The 15,201-nt window shown below is 43.5% G+C and overlaps 1 protein-coding gene across 1 annotated transcript in view; it reads left to right on the forward strand.

The window, feature by feature from the left end:
• Window positions 1-1,579: 1,579 nt before the first annotated feature.
• PRKRIP1 (PRKR interacting protein 1 (IL11 inducible)) overlaps window positions 1,580-15,201 on the forward strand; it is a 22,889-nt gene continuing 9,267 nt past the window's right edge. Inside the window, exons 1-5 of the mRNA XM_012640252.1 lie at window positions 1,580-1,765; window positions 2,513-2,591; window positions 7,214-7,314; window positions 10,728-10,813; window positions 11,605-11,672. Coding sequence (XP_012495706.1) covers window positions 1,640-1,765; window positions 2,513-2,591; window positions 7,214-7,314; window positions 10,728-10,813; window positions 11,605-11,672 — 460 coding nt within the window. The 5' untranslated portion in view covers window positions 1,580-1,639. The remainder of the gene's footprint in view (window positions 1,766-2,512; window positions 2,592-7,213; window positions 7,315-10,727; window positions 10,814-11,604; window positions 11,673-15,201) is intronic.

Consider the following 15,201-nt stretch of genomic DNA (forward strand, 5'->3'; position numbering starts at 1 on the left):
GCAGTGAACAAGACATCTAGGGGGTGACAAATGACAAACAAGAAAACCAGCTGTGAAGACTTCCAGGAACACACCCGTATTTGAGCAAATTGGGTTTATTGCTTGTTGCAAAAAGGAAGACTACACTTACCTCAGTTAGAGGGTGCTGGAAAGGGCTCATTATAGGATTTGGGCTTTTGTTAGGCGATTTGGGGGAGGATTCAAGTAAGTGCACTTTTACTCTGGATTAGATGCTGTCAGGAAGTGAGGACAATTCTATAATTAGACATGTTAACAAATACTTATATTAGGGTTCTCCAGAGAAACAGAACCAACAGGATGCATTTAAAAAGCAATTGGCTTGTGCGATTATAGAGGCTGACAAGTCCCAAGATCTGCAGGGTAAGTCAGGAAGGTGGAGAGCCAATGGATCATTCCAGTTCAAGTCAGAAGCCCTGGGAACCAGGAGAGCCAGCGCCGCAGTCCCTGTCTGAAGGCTTGCAGGCTCGAGACCCATGAATAGCCAATGTTTCAGTTCCACCAATATCTTAGTTCTGAAGCCATAAGACAGTAATAATTCTCTTACTTGGAGGAGGGTCAGCTTTATTGTTCTATTCAGGCCTTCAACTGATTGCACAAGGACCATTGACATTAGAGAGGAGAATCTACTTTACTTAGTTGAGCCATTTAAATGTTAATCTCATCCGGAAACAACCTCCCAGATATACCCAGAATAGTGTTTGACCAAGTATTTGGGCACTCCATGGCCCTGCAAATTGACACATAAAATTAACCTCCACAATATTTAACGCCAGAGGAATGAGTGGAGTCTAATGCTGTAAAAAAGCAGCAGTCACTCATATTAGCCAGAATAGGGAGATGTTTGGTCTTTTTCTAGTACGAACAATTTCTTGTTTTCATATGAATTATGAGTTTAAACATGATCGCAGAGGTCTATGTCTTGCTCCACCACGGTCACAGAATGGCCTTGAGTGATGCTGGTGTCCTGGTAAATTATTTACGTTCAGCAGAACACCGAGGCCTAGCTATGAATGCTTGGCCAGCTCCCAGATGTGAGTGCGGCTTTTCTCTTTCTCCTAAGGAAGGCTCATTCACTGGGCAGAGGTGTATTCGCTGGGGGCCAGGTACGGCGTAATCCAGGAGGCACAAAAAAGACAGGCCCCAGTCTTTGGGGAGCTCAGTGACATGTTTATGCTGTCTAATATAAACAGGAGATTGTCATTAATGGAGGAGGGGACCAGACACAAGGAACCGCCAAGACAAAGCCCAGAGGCGAGGACAGTAGAGCAGGAGGAGGTGCTGAGAGCCCTGCGCGGTGGCGCGACGTCGCCCACAGGGACTGGAGAGGTCGGCAGCGGCCGGGCGTCTCAGGTACCGAGGGCCACCACTCGTCCAGGAACGAAGGCTTCGAGCTGCACTGATTTGTTCAGAGACAGGAAATGAAGCCAAGCAGCTTTTATCAAAATAACTCACGCCAGCCTCGGGCTCATGAATATTCAGCAGGCTGCTTCCGGCGTGTAAGTCCGCCCTAGCCCCTCCTCCCTGCTCGGAGGCTGCGCGTGCGTCGCCAGCGCGCGACTCTGTCGTCATACATGCGCGCCGCCGCCGTCGCTCCCGGGGGGAAAGCAGGCAAACTGTGATGGCGAGCTCAGCAGCCTCCTCGGTGCGACCGCCGAGGCCGAAGAAAGAGCCGCAGGCGCTCATCATCCCCAAGAATGCGGCAGAGGAGCAGAGGCTCAAGCTGGAGCGGCTCATGAAGAGCCCGGTGAGACAAGGCCTGGGCTCCACAGCCCGTCCGAGGCCGACCACCTTCCGCTCCAGCGCCTCTTGGAGCCGCGGGCCCATCTTTCCTGCCTCCAAACTCAGAAACTCAGTATTTGGCGCCCTAAAGCAGTTCTTGGGAAGGAGTAGGCTGCCCTGGAGATCGTGAGCTTCCCGTCTGTCCTGTGTTAGAGCCCAGCCTGATGAAGGCGCTGTGGAGCGGCTTCCTGTGCTCTAAGACCTTTTCTAGTTTAACTTTCTGTAAACGAAAGCGTTAGGCTGAAAAGATAGAATGTGTGGCTTAACAAAAGGGTTTATGTGTTCTAAACAGCACTGATTGTGGGAGAGACAGGCCGAGACGCTTGGAGCAAGTCACTCCTCTCCCCCTCCCTTCCCCGGTCTGGTTCTCTGTCCCCTCAATCATAAAAACAATTTGATGAGAGGATCTCTTATACCTTTCGCTGGAAAGGAAAGGCTTGACTTTTCTCCCTGGTGTTAAAGTTGGAGATTTCTAGCCATAAACGGTGGCTTAGGTTTCTGAGTTCTGCTGTGGGAAGGTGTGGGCTGTTATACCCCAGAGCATACAGGATGAAGTAAAGGCAAGACAGAGGAAAGAAGATAAAGTCAGCTCTGGGTCCAAGGAGCAAAGCAGCCCTACTTAACTAATCGAATAAAAATCTTTGGTCATAAGAGGTGTAACTTTGTCAGCGGGTTTATACTTACAAATGCTTTCATGTTTAAATGTTTTCAGGACAAAGCAGTTCCAATTCCAGAAAAAATGAGTGAATGGGCACCGCGACCACCTCCAGAATTTGTCCGAGATGTAATGGGTAATGTCATTTGTGTGTTTGAGAATATAATTTTTAAAGGTGGATACAGACACCCTGCAGTTAGTATTTGTTAATTAGATCTCTGATAGGAAAAAAAATGTTCACTGGTCCAATAGTTTGCTTTTACACTGAAGGGGTGTGGTGGCTTATGGTTTGGCACTGGAGAATTTTCTTCTGCATTATTCTTAATACACTGTATTTTCTTCTAAATGGAAATAGTTCTATTATGTCGTTGAATTATAAATTAGCATATACTACAGGCATACCTCAGAGATAGTATGTGTTGGCTTCCCAATCACCCCAATAAAATGAGTCGCACACATTTTTTGGTTTCCCAGTGCATATAAAAGTTACGTTTACGCTATACTCTAGTCTTTTAAGTATGCAGTAGCATTATACCTGAAAAACAATATATGTACCATAATTTAAAAATACTTTATTGCTAAAAAATGCTAATGATCACCTGAGCCTTGAGCAAGTCATAATCTTTTTGCTGGTGGAGGGTCTTGCCTCGGTCTTGATGGCTGCTGACTGATCAGGGTGGCGGTTACTGAAGGTTAGGGTGGCTGCAGCAATTTCTTACAATAAGACAACAATGAAGTTTGACATATCAGTTGACTCTTCCCTTCACAAAAGATTTCCCTGTAGCATGCGATGCTGTTTGATAGCATTTTACCCACAGTAGAACTTTCAGATCTGGAGTCAGTCCTCTCACACTTTGCCAGTGCTTTATCAACTAAATTTTATGGAATATTCTAAGTCCTTTGTTGTCATTTCAGTAATGCTCACAGCATCTTTACCAGGAGTAGATTTCCTTTCAAGAAACCAATTTCTTTGCTCATCTATAAGAAGCAAGTCCTCACATATTCACATGTGGTTGTGAGATTGTGACAATTCAGTCACATCATCAGGCTCCGCTTCTAATTCTAGTTCTCTTGCTGTTTCCACCACATCTATAATTCTTTTCTCCACTGAAGTCATGAATCTCTCACAGTCATCCATGAGGGTTGGAATCAACTTCTTCCAAACTCCTGTTAATACAGATATTTTGACCTCCTCCCACAAATCACAAATGATGTTAACAGCATCTAGAATGGTGGATCCTTTCCAGATGGTTTTCCATTTCCATTCCATCAGAGGAATTACTGTCTATGGCAGCTATTACAAAATCTATTTCTTTATTTAAAAAAGCTTTTTTTTTTGGCCAAGCGCGGTGGCTCACGTCTGTAATCCTAACACACTGGGAGGCTGAGGCGGGCGGATCATTTGAGCTCAGGAGTTCGAGACCAGCCTGAGCAAGAACAAGACCCTATCTCTACTAAAAAAATAGAAAGAAACTGGGTGTGGTGATTTTACACCTGTAGTCCCAGCTACTCGGGAGGCTGAGGCAGGAGGATCGCTTGAGCCCAGGAGTTTGAGGTTGCTGTGAGCTAGGCTGATGCCACGGCACTCTAGCCAGGGCAACAGAGTGAGACTCTGTCTCAAAAAAAAAAAAAAAAATGTTTTTTTTGTAGAGATGAGGTTCCCCTATGTTGCCCAGGTTGGTCCTGAACTCCTCAAGTGATCCTCCTGTCTCACTTCTCAAAGCACTGGGATTATAGGCATCAGCCACCATAAGAAATAGACCCGAAATCTATTTCTTAAATTGTAGGACTTAAAAAGTCAAAATTACTTCTTGATCCATGGGCTGCAGAATAGATATTATGTTTGCAGGTGTGAAAATGACATTCGTCTCCTTGTGCATCTCCATCAGCTCTGGGGTGACCAAGTGGCATTGTCAATAAGCAGTAATATTTTGAAAGGAATCTCTTTTTCTGAGTAGTAGGGCTCAGTGGTGGGCTTAAAATATTCAGTAAACCAAACAGATGTGCTGTCATCCAGGCTTTGTTGTTCCATTTACAGAGCATAGAAAGAATAGATTTAGCATAATTCTTAAGGACCCTAGGATTTTCTGAATGGTAAATGACCATTGCCTTCAACTTAAAGTCACCAGCTGCATTAGCCCTTAACAAAAGGGTCAGTCTGTCCTTTGAAGCTTTGAAGCCAGGCATTGATTTCTCTCTAGCTATGATAGTCTTGGATGGCATCTTCTTCCAATATAAGGCTATTTCATCTTACACTGAAAATGTATTGTTGTTTAGTTTACTCACCTTCATTAATGATCTTAGCTAGATCTTCTGGATAACTTGCTGCAGCTTCTACATCATACTTACTGCTTCACCTTGCACTTTTTTTTTTTTTTTTTGAGGCAGGACCTCACTCTGTTGCCCAGGCTGGAGTGCAGTGGTACAATCATAGCTCACTGCAACCTCAAACTCTTGGGCTCAAGTGATCCTCCCAGTCCAGCTTCCTGAGTAGCTAGGGCTACAGGTGTACACCACCACACCCAGCTAGTTTTTTTGTTTGTTTTTTGTAGAGATGGGGTCTTGATATGTTGCGCAGGCTGGTCTCAAACTCCTGGCCTCAAGCAGTCCTCCCGCCTTAACCTCCCAAAGTGCTAGGATTACAGATACAGGTGTCAGCCACTGCACCTGGCCCACCTTATACTTTTATGTTATAGATATGGTTTCTTTCCTTAAAGCCCATGAACCAACCTCTGCTAGCTTCAAACTTCTCTCCTGTAGATTCCTCACCTCTCTCAGCCTTCACAGAATTAAAGAGAGGGCCTTGCCCTGGATTAAGATTTGGCTTAAAGAAATATTGTGGCTGGTTTGATCTTCTATCCAGACCACTAAAACTTTCTCCGCATTAGCAGTAAAGCTGTTTCATTTTCTTTCCCATCATTTGTATGTTTACTGAAGTAGCACTTCTGATTTCATTCAAGAACTCTTCCTTTGCATTCACAACTTGGGTAACTGTTGGCGCAAGAGGTCTAGCTTTTGGCCTGTTGCTTTTGATTTGCCTTCCTCATTAAGCTTAATCATTTCTAGCTTTTGATTTCAAGTGAGAGACTTGTAATTATTCCTTTCACTTGAACTCTTAGAGGACCTTATAGGGTTATTAATTGGCCTAATTTTAATATTGTTGTGTCTCAGAGAATAGGGAAGCCCAACGGGGCGGGGGGGGCGGGGTACAGTGGTTGGTGGTGCAGTCAGAACACGTATAACATTTATTGATTCAGTCTTATATGGATGCAGTTCGTGGCACCCCAAAACAGTTATAATACTAACATCAAAGATCACTGATCACAGATCACCATAACAGATATAGTAATGAAAAAGTTTAAAATATTGTGATAGAATTACCAAAATGTGACACAGAGACATGAAGTGAACACATGCTGTTGGAAAAATGGCACCAATAGACTTGCTGTATTCAGGTTTGCCACAGACCTTCAATTTGTAAAATATAAGAAAGCATAGTGTAATAAAATGAGGTATGCCTGTAATTGTAAATAAAAAAATAATAAATAGAGGTATAAAAAGTTAGAACCACCTGTCATTCCATTGTTCTACTTGTAACATTCTGATGCAGCCTTCCAAACCTCTTTATAGTCAAAACTGCTCATTTAAGAAAAAGTGGGCCGGACATGGTGGCTTGAGCCTATAATCCCAGCATTTTGATAGGCTGAGGCAGGAGGATTGCTTGAGGCCAGGAGTTCAAGACCAGCCTAGGCAACATAGTGAGACCCTGTCTCTACAAAAAAATTTAAAAAATTAGCCAGGCGTGGTGGCATTCACTTATAGTCCTAGCTACTCTGAAGGCCGAGACAGGAGGATTGCTTAAGCCCAGGAGTTTGAGGTTGCAGTGAGCTGTGATTGCACCCCCGCACTCCAGCCTGGGTGACAGAGTGAGACCCTGCTCCAAAAAAAGAAAAGAGAGAAAATGATTGTCTTAATTCTTTTAGTGTTGCCATAAAGGAGTACCCGAGGCTGGGTAATTTATAAAGAAAAGAGATTTATTTGGCTCACGGTTCTACAAGCTATACCAGAAGCATGTGCCGGCATCTGCATCTGTGAGGGCCTTAAGCTGCTTCCATTTATTGCAGAAGGGGAAGGCATGTGTAGAGATCACATGTTGAGAAAGAAAGCAAGAGAGAGGGAAGGGAGGTACCAGGTTCTTTTGAACAACCAGCTCTCATGGGAACTAACAAAGCAAGAACTCACTCATTGGGAGGACAATTCCAAGCCATTCACGAGCGATCCACCCCCATGACCCAAACACCTCCCATTTGGCCCCACCTCCAACACTGGAGATCAGATTTTAACATGAGGTTGGGGGGCCAAACATCCCCACTATAGCAATGCTTTTACAAAAATATGATTGTTCTAATCATACTATTTTGTAACCCACTTCTTTTCATTTAATATAACATGAACATGATTTCAACTCGCTAAAAATCTAGCGTGTCAAATGTGAAATCATGGAAAGGGAGGAGGTCACTAAAACATGGTCTGCTTCTCTTAATACCACATTAAAGTGGGATTTTTAGTGACTTCACATTCAGCATTCGGGCAACAAATAATGATGCCTGCAACATGCCGGGCACTGGGCTAGTTCTGGGGTAGGGTGGGGAGAAAGGTCTGGTCTCTTCCATTACTTCCAGTTTCTTCCTTTTGTTTAAGGGTAGCCTGTATTGGTGACTGGATTTCATCTAGAACTCTGGACTGTTCTGGCTGTAGGTTCAAGTGCTGGAGCCGGCAGTGGAGAGTTCCACGTTTATAGGCATCTGCGCCGGAGAGAATACCAGCGCCAGGACTACATGGATGCCATGGCTGAGAAGGTCAGTGAGCCAAGAGGCTGACTGCGCCCTCTTTGGACAACGTTCGTTTTTAGCCTTTAGAGAAAAGTGTTTGAGGAAGAGTAGATACGCTGATTGGGGCTCGTGTGAGGTCTATCTGCCCTTACAGTTGGCATGGAAAGCAGAGTCCAGGTGATCCAGGTCAGCTTCAGCACAGCAGGATGCTCACACTAGGAGAGGGACGAGGGTGGGAGTCTTCCATGTGTATGGCAGGGCACGGCAGCATCCCCTCTCCCTGCTAAGCCATTGGCTGTGTCAGGAAACAGCAAGCAGGGTCTCCCACTGCCTGAGTTGTTACTTCTCTGTTCTCTTTTTGGCTGAATGCCTAAATGCGGATAGCTGTGTTCAGTGTGAATGGTAGTGTGCTTTCAATGTGTCTCCTCCTTTAAGGATTTGGGTTTTCTGACTTTGGGGCTGGCATGTTTCATGATAGATGTCAAATAATAGATTATTTTAAGAGCTCAAGAATTGCTTAAGAAATTGTGCTTTAAGAGCTATTAAGCTTTCTATTACTTGGCTGAAGGGGCCAGAAACATCTCTCCTAATACTCTTTAAAAGTGCTCTTGGGGCATTTTACTCCTTACCAAAAATCTTTAGTGATTTTTGGCTAGAATTGAATTGAATCTGTAATTTACCTTGAATGAGAATGGATGCTATGATGTTTATCCATCTCATCTAGAATCTTTGTATCTTTTTTTTCATCTGTTTAAATCTTTTTGTATCTCTCAGTGATGATTTGGAGAGATTTTGACTCTCCACACATTTGTTCAAAGGTGTTCTAAGTTTTTTGACTGCCACGGTGCTGGGTGACTCCTTATATTTTTTAACTGACCATTAGTGAGAGTCAGAAGAAAATATACTGACAGTTGTATGGTGCTCCTGTATTTGCCCATCTTACTATTAATAAAAATCAAATGTTATTTGGCTGATTGCTTTTGATTTCCCAAATATACATCTGACTTCTCCCAGCACTGCATGAGGGATCATTCCTTGTTATTAATCTAGAACGTGGACCAAAAAAGTCCTTTTCCTCAGTATAGCCATGGTGCCTGTTATTTCCTAGAACACATTTGTACATACAAGAGAGATTCAGATACTTCCAAATGATAGTTATTTGTCTGCTTTTTATGAGAGAGGAAGCCTGTTGGCCCAATAGCATTTGCCTTTCCAGTAATTTGGTAAAAAAAGAAAATCAAACTCTAGAGAATTTCTACCTATATAAAGAAAGAAAAGGCTTTTAAAAATTAAACGTTCATAAAATAGAGCACTACATAGCAATAAAAAGGAACAAACTACTGATCCATGCAACAACTGGGATGATTCTTTAAAACAGGCTGAGTGAAAGAAGTCTAGCAGAAAAGAGACCATATTGTGTGATTGAAGTTCTAGAACAGGTAAAACTAGTCTGTGTGAGACAAAGTCAGAACAGTGGTTATCTCTAGGGGATAAGATCAGGGGTTGACTGGGAAGAGGCCTGAGGGGACTTTCTGGGATGATCAGACTGTACACTCAAGATCTGGGCATTTTGTTCTATGTATTACCTTAAAAGGAAAAAGAAAAGAACCGTCAACAAATATTAAGCCCTATTTAATGAGGTGTGTGCTTAATTGTTTAAGAATGGAATGTCCTGATGTCTGCAACTGACTTTGGAATGCACCAAAAAAATAAGATTGATGGATGGATAAATAGAGGCATACATAGATAGCTGTGTGATAAAGAAAGTACAGCAAAATGATAATTGTTGAATCAAGGTAGTGGGTATAGGTATCACATAATTTTTTTAACTTTTCTGTGTTTGACATTTTCAAAATAAGGCATTAGAGAAAATATTAAGCCAAGAGACAGCCAAGATACAAAAGAAAATATGTAAGAATTTGTTGGATTGCCAAAAAACTGAGTTAGAAAAAATCCTTCTGGTTTTGAAACAGAATGGGGTCGTTTTTGTGCTAGTTTTTACCTAACATTTGCTTGTCCTGCAGCCTTTCTTGGCCCCTAGATGTTGGTGGTTCTTCTCTAGCTACTGCCATCTTCTGCTGGTGACATTCTCAGTGGAAAGTTTCAGGTGTCTTGTCACACAGCTATGCCAGGTCACTGTAGTGGGTTTGCCACTGTCAGAAATAATGATCTGTATATAGAAACCATCAGAAACACTTTTCTTTTCTTTTTTTTCTTCATCCTGCACTCCTTTTTGAGAAACTTTTATTTTTAAACTACTTTAGAGGGGAGGAAATCAAGCAGGGTGTTGTCTCAAACACCACAAATTAGCCTGAAGTTTTTATATATTGGTTTACCATCCAGAGAAAATACAGAAAAATATTTCACAAACTTGACATTCGTACAAATACAAAGAGGCAAGCAACCCTCATCTTTTTCCAGTGACTTTTGGTAGGCAGTTGTCACCGCCAGCATGGTCTAACTTACTCCTGCCTGAGACCTTGCCTCTGCCCGGTACGGCAGCCAACTGGGGCTCTCTGTTTATCTCTGTTTAGTTCGCTTGCTGGTAAATTCATCTTCTTTAGCACAGAGCAAAACGTTTGTGGCTTAGCTTCTAAACAAACCAAGTGCTTTTAGATTTAAGTTACTTGCTTTCTGGTTGTCCTCTATTTAAAGCTGATATCCTTCCTGAAGGGATATTTTTTGCCCTCAGAGGGCTTCTACTGTTTGGTTTCTGTGCCACTGTAATTCGATCCGCACAGCCCTGGCAGTGCAGACCAGCAGAGGTGCTGGAGGCACTACTTCTTTGTTTGCCGGCTCCTTCTTTTATACCCCATTGGCCCTTGTGGCTGACTGGAAGAAATGAGAAATGACACTTTGTAGCAGTAGATAACTTTGTAGTTTACGGGTGCATTTCTATAGATTATCTTATTTCATTATTCTTCCTCTGGGAGAGAGGAGTTATAATATTCCCCATTTTATAGATGAGGAAACCGAGGCCTGGAAACAGAACTGCGGAGAAGAAATAATATTAATACAATACATACGTGTTTGTTTAGTAGCCGGCGTTGACAGCAGATGGTGTGTGTTATTTGGTGACTGCAGCTAGGGTTAGGGCTTGAAAATTACATAGTTCTGGCCCTCTGACCATTGTCAGTGTCCCAGGCCCTGGCTAAACAGACAATCAGAACAGCCTCTGCCCTCAAGGAGTCCTCTGTGTTCCCTCTCACACTTTCTCTTTTATGTTTTGTTGTGCTTGAGCAGTATCTCAGTGAACTGAAAGGGTTACTTTGCCATCAGCCATATACTGATTACCTACCCCGAGTGGCCCCTGGGCACCTGGGTGGTTCCCGTATTGCCCCCAGTGGTGTGACTTCTAGAGCCCTCATACCTAGCCCTAGTGAAACCTCCTAAAGTCCACCCAGACCAGAATGCGTCTAAATGATGTGGGTGTTCTGCAGCAAAAATTGGATGCAGAGTTCCAGAAGAGACTGGAAAAGAATAAAATTGCTGCGGAGGAGCAGACTGCAAAGCGGCGGAAAAAGCGGTAAGAAGTCGTGGCCTACCCTAACAGAAGTGAGACTTAGGACAGGGAATAGGACAGTGGGTGGTTGATGGGATAGCCAGGTCCTTGCAGGCCAAAGCTCATCTGTGTGATCTGTAGAGATTTGGCTGTTAACAACCTACAGTGACGCAGCCAGTAGAGGAATGACTTTGCTTCCAGTACCTGAGCAGAGAGCAAGTCCCTCATTGCCCTTGAGTTTGTTACAGATCTTCCAAAGCTTAGAAGTCAGGACTTTGGTGATCACATTGATCTCTGTGTCTCTTTCACTTCTGTACTTTAATTGCAGGTCTAACAAAGTGCTGTACCCGCACTTCCCATTTAGCTTGTTCCTTAAATTAGGGTCCTTGACCTCCCTAAGTGACTGCCTGGTTATACACAGTGTGTGTGTGTGTGTGTGTGTGTGTGTGTGTGTGTGTGTGTGTATGTGTGTACCCATGTACATACAGGTTTTCAATAAATGATCCCACAACTTTTAGAGAGCTGAGCAGGATTCTAAAAACAGTTTCTAAATATCTTGGAATGAAAAAGCATCTCCAGTATTTCTGAGATTGCTTTAATCACCTCAGGACTCCCCAGGATTTGATCTTGATTCATGACAGCTGCTTGATAATGTTAGAGTGGCAGAATCATGAGAAAGTATTTCTTTTATTTTGTTATTGTAATGTTTGTGTTATTATAAACTTTTTAAAGATACCATAAGTAGATGTTTATTTTCTAAAATATACAAATTTTTGGGCAGTTAAGAGATCAATGTATCTGTTTTACATTTGTAGCCAGAAGTTGAAAGAGAAGAAATTATTGGCAAAGAAGATGAAACTTGAACAGAAGAAACAGGAAGAAGGTGAGTGGTGCCCACTTTTCTTTGTCATAGCCTTTCTCTCAGCGTTGGTCATAGTGGCTGAACTGTCAAGAAACACTGAGATTTAGGGTTTGGGGCTGGTTGGCTGGCCACTGAAGAAATAACAGCCTATTTGTATTAGTTAGAACTTGTTTAATTGCAAGTGTCAGGAGGCCAAAGTGGCTTAAGCAAAAAAGAAAGATACAGGCCGGGCACCGTGGCTCACACCTGTTATCCCAGTGAGGGAGGTGGGAGGATCGCTTGAGCCCAGGAGTTCGAGGCTGCAGTGAGCTATGAATGATTAGGCCACTGTGCTCCAGCCAGGGCAACAGAGCAAGACTCTGTCTCTAAGAAAAAGAAAGAAAGAAAGAAAAATACTGGCTCATGTTAGGTCCAAGACAGACCTTTCTTCAGGCATGGCTGGCGAGGGAACTTGGTGACATTGGTTATTGATGTCTCTCCCTCTGTCCCCTGGCCGCCTGTCAGCGGGCAGGCTTGTGCCTCGTTGTGGTTTTGAGGTATCTACAGTAGCTCTCCAGGGCTGCATCCTGCCTCATTTTAGTCGAGGAAGAAAGATTGAGAGGCTGCCCCAGCTTCCTAGCAGAAGTCTTTTTGTGTCTCTTTGCCTGTGATCAAGGTACTTGCCGGGTTTAAGAATGCTTTTGGCCAAAAGAAACAAAATTCAGCTAACAGTGCTTAGACAAAGAGGAGTTAGGTTTTTTACATGATGAGAAATCTGGTGGTAGGTGGCAGCCTGCTGGGCCTCAGCAGTGTGGCCCATGCCCTGCACTTCACCCCACGCTTCTCTTGGCCCTCACCCTGAGGGTGTGAGGTGGCTGCCACAGCTCCTGGCACCACACCTGTGTTCAGAGCAGGAGGAAGGGGAACAAGGTGGCACTTGTCTGGTCTTAGTGGTCAGCTGAAGATTAGAGGTTTCCTTAAATGCCTTGAACCAGTAAGTCTTCCAGGCTTTGCCAAGGGGTCTGTGCATGCTGGCGCACACCTTCAGCGCCCTGCAGGCAGTTTACCGTTGGCCTCAGCCTTCACTTCCTGCTTGCACAAAGCCTCAGGGACAGTGGGGTGAGACAGCAGCGCCTTCGTGGGTCTTTCTTGGGCACGTGCACTGCTGTGCACATGCGTGTGGCCTTCTAGAGTCCCAGCTTTTTCCTCGTGAGCTTTTTGGTCGGTTTATTGTTTCTTCACCTGTTATTGCTGCCTCCGAGCAATGATGTTCTACAGTTTTCACTGATTGGTTTTGACAAACACCTGGGGAAAAAGCTGTTCAATTGAAGACAAGTCTCATGGGTTCAAGTTTCCAGGGAGCTGCCAGACCGGTCAAATAGGGACATTGCACTGGGGGTGGAACTTTTGAGGAGCTCCCAACATGCTCTGCCTCCTCCGGCAGCTGCTGGTTTTTGCAGCTACTGTGGTTGTGAGGCTCTTGGTTTTCAGAGCTACCTCAGAGAGGGAGAGAGGGGAGGGGAAATTAAAATGCCACAGAGCTCACTGTCCTTACTGAGATTCAAGTGTTTTTCTCAATCCAGGGAGCATTTCCAGACTTCTGAAAAAGTTGATTTTTATAATTTTTACCAGTGTTCTTGTTGCTTTGGTGGAGGAGCAGATCTTTGGATGTCCTTGCTCTGCTCTTGTGGAAGTGCTTCCGTCCTTTAAAAAAATTTTTTTCTGTAGAGAGGGGGTCTCGCTATGTTGCCCAGGCTGGTCTCGAACTCCTGGCCTCAAGTGATCCTTCCACCTCAGCCTCCAAAAGCACTCAGCTTACAGTTGTGAGCCACCGTGCCCAGCCATCCCTTTAAATTTTAACCTACCTGTAGCATTTGAAGCTTGCTCCAGCTTATATAACTAGAACCCTTTAATTGGTTTTTCATTCTAAATACAGGACTTTACATATAGCTCTTTTTGCATCTCATCTTGGTCTTATTGGTTCTATCAATTCAGGCTTCCAGAAACCTTTTGAATTCTGATTCTGAAGTCTAGCGTGTTACCTTATCTTTGGGAAGATTTGATCAACATACTTCCTTTGTCGTTGGTAAAAATGTTGAGCCAAACTGGACTGAGGACAGAGCCCTCTGGCAGCTCCAGGAGATCTCCATCTAGGCTGATGCTGACCCACCAAAGCACTGTGGGCAGAGTGGTTCTCCAGCTAATAGTCAGCCAGACTCATGATTTCCTTCATCACACCCAAAGGGATGTCAGAGGAGACGGAAGAGGTTATTTGAGGCCATCAAATAAGTACAGTAGACCTACGTTCTAGGCTCAGCTCTTACTCTAGCTCACTCAGTGACCTCAAGCTTCTGCATTCTTCTGTTTGGATTTTTTTTTTTTAACTTGCAAAATGATAAGCTGTTTCTAGATCTAAAATTCTACATTTTGATGACTTTGTCACATACCTTGCAGTCATTAAGATATGTCGTATTTGGGGGTTTTCCTAACCGGTAAATCTAAGAACCTTTTCAGAACAAGAAACTGAGCTCATTTTGTTGTGAGTTTGTACTTGATGAGCTTGTATTGGCTCTTTGAAATCACATATTAACTTTTTAGTGATGGGTTCTAGAATTGAAGGGGACGATGACAGCATCACATAGCTGGGGTCCCCCCCATTTTCTTTTTACTATGGTATAATATACATAACATAATTTACCACCTTAACCATTTTTAAGTGTACAGTTCAGTGGCATTAAGTACATCAGTAATGTTGTGTTACCGTCACCACCATCTCCAGAACTTTTTCATCTCCCAAATTTAAACTTTCTACCCATTAAACAACTCCCCATCCTCCCTCCCCACAGCCCCTGGCAACTCCCATTCTACTTTGTTTCTGTTAATTTGATTACTCTAAGTACCTCATATAAGTGGACTCATACAGTCTTTGTCTTTTTGTGACTGGCTTATTTCACTTCTCACAATGTCCTCAAGATTTACTCATGTTGTAATGTGTGTCAGAGTTTTCTTCCTTTTTAAGGCTTGAATAATATTCCGTTATATGTATATACCACATTTTGTTTATCCATTCATTTACGTATGGACACCGGCTTGTTTGCACCTTTTCATTATTGTGAGTGATGCTGCTGAGAACACAGGAGCACAAATATCTGCTCGCATCCTTTTGGGTATATACCCCGAAGTGGAACTGCTGCATCACATAGTGGTTCTGTTTTTAAGTTTTGAAGTGCTACCATGCTGTTTTCATAGTGACTGAACCATTTTACATCCCCACCAACAGAGCACAAGGGTTCCCATTTCTTCACATCCTTACCAACACTTATTTTCTGGGTTTTTTTGGTTTTTTTTTTTAAATTAACTATCCTGGCCAGGCGGGGTGGCTCACGCCTATAATCCTAGCGCTCTGGGAGGCCGAGGCGGGAGGATCGTTTGAGCTCAGGAATTCAAGACCAGCCTGAGCAAGAACGAGACCCCGTCTCTACTAAAAATAGAAAGAAATAGGCTGGACAACCAAAAATATATAGAAAAAATTAGCCGGGCATGGTGGCGCATGCCTGTAGTCCCAGCTACT

The sequence above is a fragment of the Propithecus coquereli genome, unplaced genomic scaffold (assembly GCF_000956105.1).
Source record: "Propithecus coquereli isolate 6110/MARCELLA unplaced genomic scaffold, Pcoq_1.0 Scaffold150, whole genome shotgun sequence".
NCBI lineage: Eukaryota > Metazoa > Chordata > Mammalia > Primates > Indriidae > Propithecus > Propithecus coquereli.